General features: G+C 39.3%; 1 protein-coding gene across 8 annotated transcripts in view; it reads right to left on the bottom strand.

The window, feature by feature from the left end:
• Positions 1–14,617, bottom strand: part of gabbr1b (gamma-aminobutyric acid (GABA) B receptor, 1b) — a 227,460-nt gene that overhangs the window by 47,313 nt on the left and 165,530 nt on the right. For all 8 annotated transcript variants that reach the window (XR_015516832.1, XR_015516831.1, XM_087295827.1 and 5 more), the window contains one exon: positions 5,931–6,008. Coding sequence is in view for 6 of the 8 variants with exons in the window: in XM_087295827.1 (XP_087151953.1) it covers positions 5,931–6,008 (78 nt within the window). In the remaining 2 variants the exon portion in view is untranslated. The remainder of the gene's footprint in view (positions 1–5,930; positions 6,009–14,617) is intronic.

The raw sequence follows: 14,617 nt of genomic DNA on the forward strand, positions 1-14,617 counted from the left end.
GGCTGCACATAAGATGTTCATCAGCGTTACATTCTTCTGCGAGTGACAAATTGGCAGGGGGCCACACAGCTTGTTACGTCTATCTCTAGAGCTGATGCTTTTTTCTTATGAAGCCCAGCTCCTTGAGCCCAACAGGGTTTATACTACGCATGCGGTCCCAGTGGAAACCCCTCACCAGAGCATCTGATAAGCACATCGGCTGTCAGTCTTAATTAGAGGTTCACATAAGGCCAAATCCCTTGTGGAATTTGCTGATATTGATTGGAGGAGAGTGGGGAATCCAACTCAACGTGGCCAGAAGATGGCCAAAAGATGAATTCTGGGATGCTGGGAAATGACATGGAGCACCACTGACGCTGGAACAATCTTAACAGATAGACCTTGGATGTGATATGGCACAACACATGAGTTTAAGTGGTTTGTGGAAATAGAAAGTGGTTGCCATGGTGTTTCGGGTCAGAATGTTAACGTTGCAGTGTTGCTATGGTGTTAAAATTAACTTGGGATCTGTGTGAAGCTGCAATCCTTGTGGAGCTGAGGGAACACATTTACTCGCAGCTCACTGTCTTGATTAGATAACACAATTCATAGATATTAGCAGTCAGTCTCGGTGACAATTCTACATCAATTGGGGTAGGCAACCCATTTGCTCGCGTAAAGTGACATATTTTAGAGGGAAACTCTGGAATTGGAATCGATTAGATTGCAAAAAGGGCTATGCTTGGAGAAAAAAAACTACAGAGATGAAAATTTGATGTGCATGAATATTGTGTAGAATAAGACAAGTAATCTATGTTATATTACATCTACGGATTGGTGAAATGCGTGAACTGGTCATCACATACAATTAAATTTATATTTAATTAAAAAATCTGTACTTTTTTAAAATCCTGCCCAATGTAGTCTGATAAAATAATGCTTATATTAAAATCTAGGAAAGTCAATATAGTAAATAAACCATTTAGGCAATGCAACATATTATGCACAAAACTGGGTTAGAATCACATGACTTTTTGACATCATAATGTTACACTTTATTAACAAAAAATGCGAAAGTCCTATGTTGCTAAATTGCCTTATAAACACAGCAGCAGCTCTGAATTTGTATGTTTAGCTCAAACTAATGACAGAAAAATGGAAATATTGTATAATAAACCACATCTTAAACACACTACAGTAAGTAAGTAATGTGTATTTATATAGCGCATTTATTGTGTAAGGCCATACACCCAAAGCGCTTGACAATCATGAGTGAGTCTCTCCACACGACAACCAGTGTGCGGCATTCACTTGGATGATGCGATGGCAGCCACAGGTCAATGGTGCCAGCAATAGATGGAGTGGAGAGACAGTAGCCCCTTTCACACAGTGATACCGGTAAATATCTGGAAAATTTCCGGAACTACTTTATCGGTATATTCAAAAAAGCGCTGTTCACACAGGCGAGGAGGTTATGGAAATTTTCCGGAAAAGAGCATTCACACATCCACTCCAAAATACCGGTAAATTCTGACATCATTCACCACAAATGAGCTTTAAACGGCTGCGCTTGTATTTGTAAACATTTGACTAAATTACAAACTCTGTGGATGATCAATATTGTGAACAACTTTCGCAGGATCACTTTCTCATGTCGCGATGTTCATAATATGTGCGTGTGCAGGCGCTCACAGGCTGTTTCACAGGCACACGCAAAGCTTGAAGGTAAACAAACAACGGCTTATCATAAGCATCTCATCGATGATTATTTACACAGTTGGCATTAAGAAGAACATATAAACGTGATCTGACTAACTTCTAGCAGCTAAATGCGTCTGGAAAAATATTCAAAGGCTTTTATTCTCACAAACCGCGCGGACGTAAATGCGTCTGACTGTTGTGATTGGCTAAAGCAGACGTCTCACGTCAGCACGTTCTAGACGTGGACGCGCTTATTACGGCAATCTTCCTTCTGCATTCACATAGCGCAGCATTCCGGCAAATTACCGGTAATGTTACAACTTCTCTTTCCGGAAAATAGCCAGAACGAATTTACCGGTATTTTCAAAAAGGACCTGTTCACACATACAACCTTTCCGGAAAATTGCCGGTAATTTTCCGGAAAGGTCTGTATGTGTGAAAGGGGCTAGTGATAGAGCCAATTCGGTGGATGGGGATGATTGGGAGGCCAAGATGGGTAAGGGCTGATAGAGGGAATTTGGCCAGGATACCAGGCTTCCATCACTACTCTATATGAGAAGTGCCATGACCACAGAGAGTCAGGACCTTAGTTTAACGTCTTATCCGTAAGACGGCGCTTACTGACAGCATAGTGTTCCCTTCCCTATACTGGGGCATTAGGACTCTCACAGTCTGCAGGCTGATTGCCCCCTGCTGGCCTCACTAACACCATTTCCAATAGCAGCCTAGCTTTCCCATGTAGTCTACCATTCAGGTACTGAGGTCTTGGGCTGCAGGGTGATAAGGCTTTGTTTCACTACAGCAAAAAGCACAAGTATCCCATCTGCCAGTAGTAGATGTATTTGTCAGAGCACCTGATGAGGCAAGCCAATTCCAATGATACGTGCTAACTATATCTTATGAGTTATTTGAGCCCTTACTATAAAGTATGGCTCATGTTTCAGACAAATTGGATTATGTACGTCCCCCAGCAGTTCGCTCTGTGTCTGTAACATTAACAAACTCACTGCTCAGCCCTAATACATATAGTCCACTTTTTATTTCAAACAGTACCTAAAGGCATAGTTCACTCCAATATGTAAATATAATGTTAATCTACACACTCATTAGGGGCCAAGCACCGAAGGTGCATAGGCACTTAGTGTATCCGTTCCGGTTCTTAGTATTATTCTTTCGACTTCCTCTTTTTTTTCTTCCTTTCTGGGAGTCTACGGCAGCCCATGAACCGTTTGCAGCATTTGCACAAACTTTGGCACACTGATAAGGACAGTCTGATCTTCAACAAGTCTGATCTTCAACAAGTCTGATCTTGTCGCCTCACACTGACCACCGGTCAAGAGTTATAAGACATTCATTAGCCATTATTAATAAAATTTACAAATTTAGTAATAACTTATGCCTGCATATGTTTACGACAACACAAATACCAATTATGTCATGATCTGGCAAACTTCCTGTCTGCCATTTTGATTTTGTTCAATCTATACTTTTTTTTAACTCCTCCTAGAGTTGGTCCAATCTTCACTAAATTTGACTCGGATCATCTTCAGACTATGAACCCCAAAAATTATGAAATTCATGTTGATAGACAAAACTGTTGTCATTTAGCACATGCGCAAACATGATGTAATGCTGCCAGATGATTTTACAGGTTTAATAGTGCAATGGTTTGAAGTATTGAAACCAAACTTAATGTCATCTAGACCTGGCATTGACCAAACTACATCAGTTTGCACCAACTTCTAGGTTAAATTGACAAACAAATGATTTTTGAATAGTTTTGTCTATTGTCATGAGACTGGTCTTGCAGATTTCTTGTATCATTGATTTGTGAACATTGATATGATCTATTCCCTAATTGACATGACTTCCTATCCACTATCTTAATTTAGTTTGAAAATCTGTTGTTTTGAAATCTCCTTAGATGGTTAGTCCAATTTCCACCAAATATGGCTCAGACCATGCTGCCAAAAAGTTTTTTTCCATTGCTCTGTAGCTTGATGCTGTGCTTGTTTATGATGTGGCCACTGGACTGCTTGGCCCCGATAATTGCTGCTTGCAGTTATATTTTATAAATGTTTTTCTTCAGCAGAACATTTACATTCTCAGCTGATCTTGTGGTCCTAAGTGATTCATGAAAGGCAAGTGTACAAAAATGTACATAATTTACAATAACCAGAAACCAATTTACAAAAACCAGATGATAACCAGTAGATTAAAGGTAAAATAGTGTTCAGTCAGATTGGTTAACAACGTAGACATCAGTGTATTATGTGTTATTCATTTAGTTGAGCCTGTGTGTTTTTTTTTTTTTTTGACACTCAAAGTGTCAGCATGTTAACTTGTATTTGATGAATCATGATGAACCACTGTTTCAGCTAAAAATATTCTTTAAAGCTTCACTTAAGAAACGCCCACGTGTCTAAGAGTGAATAAATTACCAGCAAATTTAAGGCAGTGAATATATGTGTGCTGAATGTGCATGGTTGTAAATGTATAAGTATGTATGTGTGTTGTGTATGTGTGCGTGCATCCAGTGGGCCAGAGAACTCATGTGGTTTAATACCTCTTCCCTGTCCTTGATGGTGGAATCGGGACAGTATGTTGCCATGGCAACCAAGACCCATAATGGTTGCCAGAGCGATGAGAGAACAAGGCGCAGATGCAGTGGTTGTCAGGGGCGACCGGGGAGAAGGAGAGAACGAGTGAGGCCATTCAATTCCATGTGAGAAACAATCCAACAAAGATTCGAACAGAACCACTGGCATTCAGCTGAGATATGAGGGGACGTAACCTTCACTTTGCAGAGAATAAGAGCGAGAATCATAACGGTCAGTGAATGGTCAACACGTGGTGTCCAATCTGGAGCAAAGTCACCCTCTCCTTCAAGAGGCCTTTATTACAGCGCTGATTATTTTTAGCTCTACATCCCCACCGTCTCCCTGGAATACATTGCCCATGAGCGCCAGTGACCATGTTGGCAAGGTGAAAAGTTGTGCAGTGATTGTGCATGCGTTTCCAGATGGCACAGAACCGCCTCAAAGGTCATCTGTCACCATTTACCAAAGGATTGTAACTTTGATGATTGTGCATTTCTGTGTACCTCGCTGTGATCAAAGGGGCAGGATGACCTTCCACCTCACCAGCAGACTCACAGCAACTCACAGTCTGCCAAAGTCAAGGGTTGCTGTTAAAGTAATAACCTCAAAAGAGATCTATCATCGACAACTAATGCACAAGTTAAAGGTGCCAGACTCTCCAAGCCACCTGGGGTGTACGACAATGCTATGGGCATTATTCCCAGCTGCAAGCTGGGTAAATAAATGAAAAACAGGTTCCATCACAAGGCCCCTGGTATGCCTTATGAAAATCGCAATTAGCGCATTTTGCATTGCCGACGTGCTACAGTTGCCATGGAGCTCGCTGCTTCAGTGAGTTTTTAATAAGCTAATAAGCAAGTTTAAAACAGTGTAAGCCCACCGAGAGCACATCTAGGGAAATGTCTAGGCATAGAAATGGTCACATAATGAGCATGGTGATGTGGCATTGCACCACCAATGCTAGAAACCAACAAACTCAGGCTGCTATTACAAAGCTCAAGGTTCTGTTTTAAAACAGCAAGCTCCGCTCGGAACCCGCAAGGGTTTAAATAACAGGCAAAAACAATCAGCTGAGGCTGCTGTGCCTACTCGTCCAGTCAAGGTTAGCATGTGCTGCGAGGCAGCTGGAGAACAGCCTGGGCCGCGTCTGATTTGTGTTGTTTTTAGCTGTCAGTTGGCATCTTCTCAGTGCAGCATCAGCAACACTGAGCGTGAACTGGTCATCAAATACAATTAAAAAGATTAAATGAAACCATCACTCATTTTATATTGCACGCAATTTTTATCAGTGTGCTTGCTCAATTTATGATTGGAATTAACTCCTGGCGGTTTTCTAATGGCATTCATTTGTCTTTTTTTGTAGAGCCGCACAGAGCTCCCACAGCGTGCCTGCCCTCACGGACAGAATGCTAAACAGAATTTGACTGACTGATTGATTAACGCCCCGTAGCAGCCTGTCATTTGCAGTTCTCTTCGTTTTAGAGGCGGGGCCAAGAATGTGCAGCTGTGACACTCTGAGGGACGCAGAGGAATAGCCGGAGTAATAATGTGAGTGATTGTGTGAGAGGAGCTTTAAACCAAAAAAGAGTGCTTCAGACATTGATAAACAAGAGCATATATGGGAGATGAGAAAGACAAATGTGTCCTTACCTATCCACCTGTCATTCCCATACCAAGAGAGATTGCCTTTGGTCATATCGTAGTATCCAATCTTCTTGTAACTTCCTCCTGCCGAGTGAACAAGAGAGAGTGCAATTCAGAAACCTTTGTAAGTCAACATCAAATTGCATTGGTAAATATATTTTCCCTCTATAATGTGGCATGTTTCTGAACAGGAAATGTTAAGGGGAAAAATGTTATTTAATCCACTGGGAATATGACTGTATGCAAATGAGCAGAAATGCTAAGTGGCGACTAGCAGCGGAGTGCAGCATGACCCCGGTAACATGCACTTAAGAAAATGATTTATTTCAGCACTCTGAAGCATCATGTAAACATGAACATTGCTCTGCTTATGTCTCTCAGTTCAACAAAAAATATTCACATACATTTTTCCAAACCCATACGTTTTTGTTAATATTTACAACACAAATCAAAATATAATTTAAATACTCTCTATAACTTTGTCCCACCCAATGAAAGTTCATTAAGCCAAAGTAGTAAAACTGTAAAAGTAATCTAAAAAATAAAATACTTAAAACAAAAAACTAAGAATAACTTTATTCCTGAATTGACATTTATGAGCGCAGAGAATTTATAAAGAGCATATCAAATGGTAATTGGAAGCTTAAGTGCGTGTGTGGATTGTTCCCATGTGATAAATAAGCATGTTTGAGCTTCAGATTACCATAATTAATAGCTGTATGTACGTGTGTTGATCAATGTTTATTTGTGTAGAGAATTAACACATCAGACCAGTGTTGCTCTATGGAAGACTAGGATTTAACAGGTATGGGATAATAAAAACTGGTTTTTATGAACATTTTTAAACTTTTTTTTTTATTTGCTTGAGTAGACTTTTTATTAGATTAACAAAATTCATGAGAAAAAAGAAACATAACCATACATAAACATTATATATAAACATTTGTGTCCCAAAGATAGATGAAAGTCTAAAAAATCTAAATCATCATGACCATGTTTTCTCCATTTTTTTTTGGGTCAGGCTTGTGGTTGGGTGCCTGAGTCAGATGTTTAGATCTTCTCTGACCACTAACACTAACTCGTGTGTTTGAGTCTCATTTGACTATTACGAGGACTAACTCATTCAAGTCCTGAATCATTTCTTTGAGAATCAAACCACCATTGATCATGCTGAATAACTGTTCATTGTTCACGCAACTCAACAGAAAGCTATTTATTGTGTCCACTAACTGCTTCCCATCAAATTGAAATTTAACGCAAGTGCACAGTTGAACTAACATAGTATTTCTAACATGGCCGCACTATTGAAAAATAACACTGACATGTTCAGATGTCCATTACCGGAACTGAAAATAATGAATGCATTAATTAAATAAAAATTTATCTACTAAATAGGGCTGCACAATGGATCAAAAAAAAGATCACAATCTCGATTCGACCCTACACACATGATCTTAATTCAGCTTTTCTACGATTCAGCCAATTATATTTTCAAGGTCAGGAGAGATCAGTAAAGACGGTCTTCACATTGTTTTATTTACCTTGTTCAGCAAAACGGACATCTCCAAAAGGTGTTAAAAGTGTTGCATACAGTTTTTATAAGGTATGATTTACCCCAAAATGTAATTTCTGTCTTAATGTAATGAGGTATTCGCGGTCGCAAAACCACACATAAGCTGATGCTCTGTTTGTTTACTACCAAGAAGGCGCACGCGTGCCCGTGAATGACATCTACTTTAGTGAACAGAACCTGCATATACTGTGAATAACAGGTAATAAAGTTATATTTAATGTTCAGATTGTTGCACAGAGCGATTGTTTGGAAGCCACTTGGGAAGTAAGATATTTCATGTATGTTTAAAGCTCATTCTAAAAAAAACGTAGCTTCGCGGACGTTTCTGTAGACCGCGATTTACGTGGTCGGAGGTACGTATTCGTTTTTTCAAGCGAACGCTACGGGGCAGTGTGACGCCGCTCCTCTTCGTGCTCGCTGGCTGACGGCTCACCTCCGTGTGGAGGGCTTTCCCGCCGCAACCAGTTTGTCCGGTTAGCTCGTCATGTTATGTCTCTGGAGCGGAGGCCTGGAGTGGAGCTGGCCGCGGCGACCGGGTAAGAGTGGTTCCAGAAATCAGGTAAGACAAAAAACAGAATCCAAAAAATAAAGCGAATGAGTTCATAACGAGGCGAGAATGCGTTGAAATCAGACGAGGGCATTTCTTTTTCTGAAGAGCCTTTATAAAATCGTCGCTTGGGTTTAGGGAAGGAGGGGGAGGAGGGTGGCTAATCAATCATTCAGTCATTCAGTCAGTCAGTCAGTTGGACAGACGGTTGCTCGACAGCGGCAGCGACTTTTTACGCGAGAACAGCACGGGCGTGAACGGTGCACGCTCACGAGTGGCGTTCGAGACGTGAAAAATCGCACACAGCGGCCTCTCGCGGATATGCGAAAACAAAAACTGCACAAATACGTACCTTCCGGGACGTATTTCACAGTCTCCAGAAACGTCCGCAGGGCTAAATTTTCAAAATGAGCCTGGGTTGGTTTTTTCTCAAATCGACAGCAGCCATGACAACCAGCCTGCACATTATTTAAATCGCATTTTAGAGATATGATTACGACAAGTATTTGATGTTTTTTCTTTCATAGCAAACATAAAGTGTTGTGCATGAAAATAAATGTTTACCAGTGTCAGCATAACTACTCTAGCCTATATAATGTTAAATATTAACCTTATTCTTTATATTGGAGCGGGCGCAGCCATCTGAATCTTTTTGCCTCATTCACTTCCATTCATTTTTAGACGTTAAAAACAGCTTATTATGCTACTTAATGTTGCAAACTTATACTTTTCTATTATTTTATTATTCTACTTGGTCTGTATAGTCATGGAAACATTTGTTTGTAGAGCAAGTATTCTGACCGTTTTCTGACATTAATTATTTCTAGTGATTTCTCCCATAGACGTCTGAATCCGAAGTCCTAAAACAACCTCAAAAATGAGCGCACTTCTGCATTGAAAAATAAGGTCAACAATGCAGAAGGGAATCTAATAAAGACAAATGTCTGTTTTTACCAGTGATAAAATTGTCTAATAATGTTGTTAATAACTATGTTTCCATCAAAACTGGATTATCGCATAAAAGATGTGTGAATAAAGCAGCGCTTCCAATGAGTCAAAGAGAACAAAATCAACACTTCCTGATTATCTGGGGCCACATATCAACAGAAAAAAATGCAATTTGCTGGGATAAGAGAAGCTGCATGATTATTTTCTTTATCTAACAAATAACTTGCGCCTCAGAAGCCAATCCTGACATGCAGTGAATGTGCGGTGGTGTTTGAAGGCGTTAGATGCGGAGCACAGACGCTCTTTATTCTGGAGGTCATTAATAGTAAAATAACACAATTAACTGAGATGGTTAAGGCATTTTAGCATGACCAAAACAACATTTCAGATGTTTTACAGTGTGCTCAGCCTGCTGGCTTGTTCATTCGCACACATTTTAATCACCACATGATCTCTTATAACAAAATCACATGAAAGTGAAAGTGTTTCCATCACAGTTTATGCGTATATTTTCTTATCGAATTAAAAGTTTATCCTACTCATTTATTCACATGTTTTTATGCCCATTTTCAAAATGTATGCCCATCTTGCTGTTCCATCAACAGTTTTTTATGCGCATATCCAAACTGTGCATAACTATAGGTGGATGGAAACATAGCTAATGACAAATGACAAGCATATGTCTCAAACATAATTATACAACTTTAGAATTGAGAATAGTTGTATTCTGATGTCGTCACTTTACTGTGAAATAACAACCAAGACAGAGTTCCAACTCTATAATAAATGTAGCATTTTAACCAACAATAGACCTACACATTAGCCTAATATTACTATCATTTTATTATATGTTTGTAAAATAAAAATAATAATAGCCTACTCATATTAATCTTTTTTTTTTACATCTGCTGAATTGTGAGAAAATCGTAATCTTGATTTTATACCAAAAAAAAAAAAAAAAGTGACTCTCATTTTAGCCAGAATCATGCAGCCCTACTTACAAAGAACTGGTTCTTTATTAAGTCCTTTAACTTTATCAAGTTATTAAGGCTCTAGTATTTAGCTTATCTTTCAAATATATTATTTACTTTACAATTTAACAAGCATTAAAACACTATGTTAACTATTAGCAATATTTCACAAAAGCACAGCTGCATAAAACTAGCTTACATTAGTCAAATGAATATGTAAAACAAAAAGAAAATGAAACAGGCCAGACAAAAGTATTATTAAAGTAAACAAGGTCAGTTTTGATTTCACATTGATTTCAAGAGCTGGAGGGAACAGGGTGAAAACAGATAAAAGGTGAGTTTTAGGAGAGGAACAAAGAAAAGAGAAATGTCACTACATGCCGCCATAAATCAATACTGCAAGGCTGGATCAGATTTTGGGCAGCCTTTAGAGACCAAACAACGCCTGGATTAGACAAACAGACTGAAAACAGATCTATCATCAATCCTCATATTCCGGCAGGCGTATCAGCTAAGCTTTAAATGAGAATGCACAACAGGGTCGCTCTCCCTTAAAATCAGCTTTGTAGAGAGAGCTATAATTGCATACCACCGTATCAGCAGTGCTTGAGCGAGAAGCGAAAGACAGAGGAAATTTATCTTCTATTACGTTCTCTCGCTCTTGCTCCGTTCCTCTGTTTTCTTTCAAGCGGGCCTTCTCTCTCTCTATCTCAAACACACACTGGCGGGCTTCAGAGATCTGTGCACGGGCTCTGAGGGCCTCCACCCCCAAACACAAGGAGAAATTAGCTTAAGTGAGAACCATTATAATTATCAGGTGATCATTAAGCGTAATTACTCCAGTCAGCTTGGGCTCCCTCTTGGGAGACATGAAAAAGAGGCAAAGAAGACAGAGGAAGAAAGAAAGGCTCCGGAAGCACTGTGTGATCCAGGCATTGAGAGGGAAGGCTAATCTCCAGACTATAATTTCCTACATTCAGATAGTATCCTATTAGCTTGCTTTGGTGTCATCCTCCTGCAATTTTGAAACCATTTACATGATTAGTTATAGCAACTATATGGGCAACAACATAGCAACACATTAAATTAGCAACTGCACAACTGCGCACGCCCTGGCAATCACAAACACTAGCATAGCATTGTGCATTCCTTTTGCAAGGGATCACTTAGCATCACATACAATTTTGGTGGAAGCTTTTCACTTCAATCAGTAAATAATGAACTCAAATTTTGATGTATGTTTAGACAGTTTTTAGCATTTTTCTAATGGGCATAAAAACAACAATACCCTAGCAACCGAACAATACCCTAGCAACAGAAATTGCCATCTGACCCAGCCGATGCTCGAACCAGCAACCTTCATGCTGTGAGGCGATTGTGCTACCCACTCAAGCTTGGTCCCTCTGGTACAAGTTCTTGTGTTTATATAAAGAGTAATCATAAAATATATGGGGATTACCAATCACAAAAATAAGCTTTTCCTCCATCATGACAAACTGGTATTCTCTTGTTTTGCAAGAATATGGCACTACTAAAATATATTCACTCACCGGCCACTTTATTAGGTACACTGGTCCAAATTTCTAGTTAAAGCAAATTTCTAATCAGCCAATTACATGGCAGCAACTCAATGCATTTAGGCATTTAGACATGATCAAGACGATCTGCTGCAGTTCAAACCGAGCATCAGAATTTAAAAGAAAGGGGATTTAAGTGACTTTAATCGTGGCGTGGTTGTTGGTGCCAGATGGGCTGTTCTGAGTATTTCAGAAACTGCTGATCTATTGGGATTTTCATGCACAACCATCTCTAGAGTTTACAGAGAATGGTCCGAAAAAGAAAATATCCAGTGAGCGGCAGTTCTTTGGGCACAAATGCCTTGTTGATGCCAGAGGTCAGAGGAGAATGGCCAGACTGGTTCGAGCTGATACAAAAACTCAAATAACCACTCGTTACAACCGAGGTATGCAGAATTAAGTATTGTGTCAACACCACAGCCTACCTGAGTATTGCTGCTGACTACCCATCTTCTGATGACTACTTCCAGCAGGATAATGCGGCAAGTCATAAAGCGCAAATCATCTCAGACTAGTTTCTTGAACATGACAATGAGTTCACTGTACTAAAATGGCCTCCACAGTCACCAGACTCAATCCAATAGAGCACCTTTGGGATATGGCAAAAAGGGAGATTGACATCAAGGATGTGCAGCCAACAAATCTGCAACAATGGCACGATGCTGTCATGTCGATATGAACCAAAATCTCAGAGGAATATTTCTAGTACCTTGTTGAATTTATGGCAAAAAGGTTTAAGGCCATTCTGAAGGCAAAAATGTGGTCCAACCTAGTACTACTAAGGTGAGTGAGTGAGTGTGTATGTGTATGTGTATGTGTGTGTGTGTGTGTGTGTGTGTGTGTGTGTGTGTGTGTGTGTGTGTGTGTGTGTGTGTGTATATATATATATATATATATATATATATATATATATATATATATATTGTGCTGCATTTGCAATAGATTTGAAAAAGTTTTAATTTCTGCCACAAGCAATGGACCCAACACCACATGATAGGCAATAAATTCACAATAATGGAAGTCACTCCATTCAAAGAAAATGTGTTAATGCCGATACACTGTGTGAATAGGCCATTAAATACAACATAGCAGCACCACAAAACCTCCCTGGTAACCACCTACTTTAACCGAGTACTGTAGAGGAAAGGCTTAAGTAGTCAAGTATCAAATTAAAATTTTTAATAAAGACAAACTGGAACAATAACACTAGCATTAAAGTTATTTTGACAAATAATCTAGCAATATCTCAGCAACAGCACAACAACCTGTCAACCCCCTACATTAAACAAGGATTAACAACAGCACAACAAAGTCTTGTCAAATACATCTGCCAAGCATTTAGGGCAAGCACAACTTAGAGGTCCAAGACTCTTTTTCAAAACATGTTCAAAATGATACACACTATAGAAAAAGGAGTCCTAATTTTATTTATTTTGAAAAAAATGTGACAGAAAATAAGCACCTAGCAACAGCATAACAATTAATTACAGTTTTAATAATTCCCCTAAATTCCATGCATTCTGGGAATTAGGGACATGGTCATTTAAAAGGTTTTTTTTATGTTATCGAAAACAACCACCTAGCTAATAACAACCTATTTTAATGCGATTTGGAGGTTAGCATAATTCACATTTTGGTGAATAATAGTAATAAAATATAGGACAGAAATAAAAACCAAGAATCAAGACCAAGAATTGCCTTAGAAAACACATAGCAACAGCTTTATAACAACATAACAATGCTTTGACAAATCACCCTAATTTTTAAGAGGTCTCTTTTGATGGGCAAGAACAACTCAATAATTAGAGTTTTTAGTTTTTTAAATGATATGTATAATTACCACCTACTGTAGCAACAACCTAGCAACACTTTACCACCAGCTCAACAACCCACTGCCACTCCTTTCATTAACCAAGCACTGTGGTGGTATTTTTTGCTAGGAAAGCATAACTGACATTAAAGTGGATTTTTTTGGAATTCAAGTGGTAACCACCCAGACAGCACATAGAACGCCCTAGCAACTGCAAGGAAACATCTTGGCAGACACAGAGTAACAGGAGCCGCCTAGAACAATGTAACAGAGTGGCAGTCAGTTCTGGAGGGGCAGCGACTCATATTTTTCCACAGAAAATGTTAAAATCGAGTTCTATTTTTTATTGTGTCAAACAAAAAGGGATTGACGTAGGATCTGGGCACCGGCAGAGGCACAAAGCAATGTGACAGATTGAACAGGGGAACATAGGCACACTGATCAAAAAGACAGCTTTTGAAACGACGCCAATACAAAGACCGAAAACAAACGACAGGAGAGAGAAAAGGATCCAATCTGAACGCGACAGCTGAGGTTGCAGTCACAATACACTTGTCACTTGAGGAGGTTAACAAGCTAATGAAGGAAGAGATGCCCCTGCCACTGTGTTGGGAATTGTGTGTGAAATTCAAATGGAATATTTAAGTTTGGAAATGAGGCTGCATGGAAAAACGCATCCATCGGTGTTCCAGATGCTTCTTGTAATAAGATTTTGTAATTGACAAGTCATTCTTATAATGGTTGCCTTGTTAGATTCCCATTCCCACAACACTGGCAACTTTCAAGAGGCTCTAAACATTTTTGGATGTGGTCTTGGATTCTGGTTAACCTGCCTAACCTTTTTTCAGACTAGGCCAAATGACCAATCTGGCCAAACTGCCATATTCATAAAGAGTTGTGGTAGCTTCAAACTCCTTTTACTGAACAATAATGGAGGTCACTGTGCTCATGTGAACCTTTAAATTTACCATCAATTCTTTTACAATGGCAGATGCATTAATACACTGACATAACTCTATATCACAGGTTTATGGACAGATATTTGAACCTGGTGGAGGATTTGCACTGTCATGCACTGTGAACTGTAGAGTTTTATACAGTCTCTGTCTAAAGGTGTCTAGTCTATAAAGGTTAGCAAGGCACAATGGCACCTCCTAAGAAAACCAGATTCATGTAGCCAGCACAAAGACCTTGGTAGGAAATCATATACTGCCCTTTATAAATGAATTTACCTCTTCGTCATGCCATTAGACCTGCAGATATGGTA

This window comes from Danio rerio, chromosome 19 (assembly GCF_052040795.2).
Source record: "Danio rerio strain M-AB ecotype USA chromosome 19, GRCz13ab, whole genome shotgun sequence".
In the NCBI taxonomy this organism is placed as follows: Eukaryota; Metazoa; Chordata; class Actinopteri; order Cypriniformes; family Danionidae; genus Danio; species Danio rerio.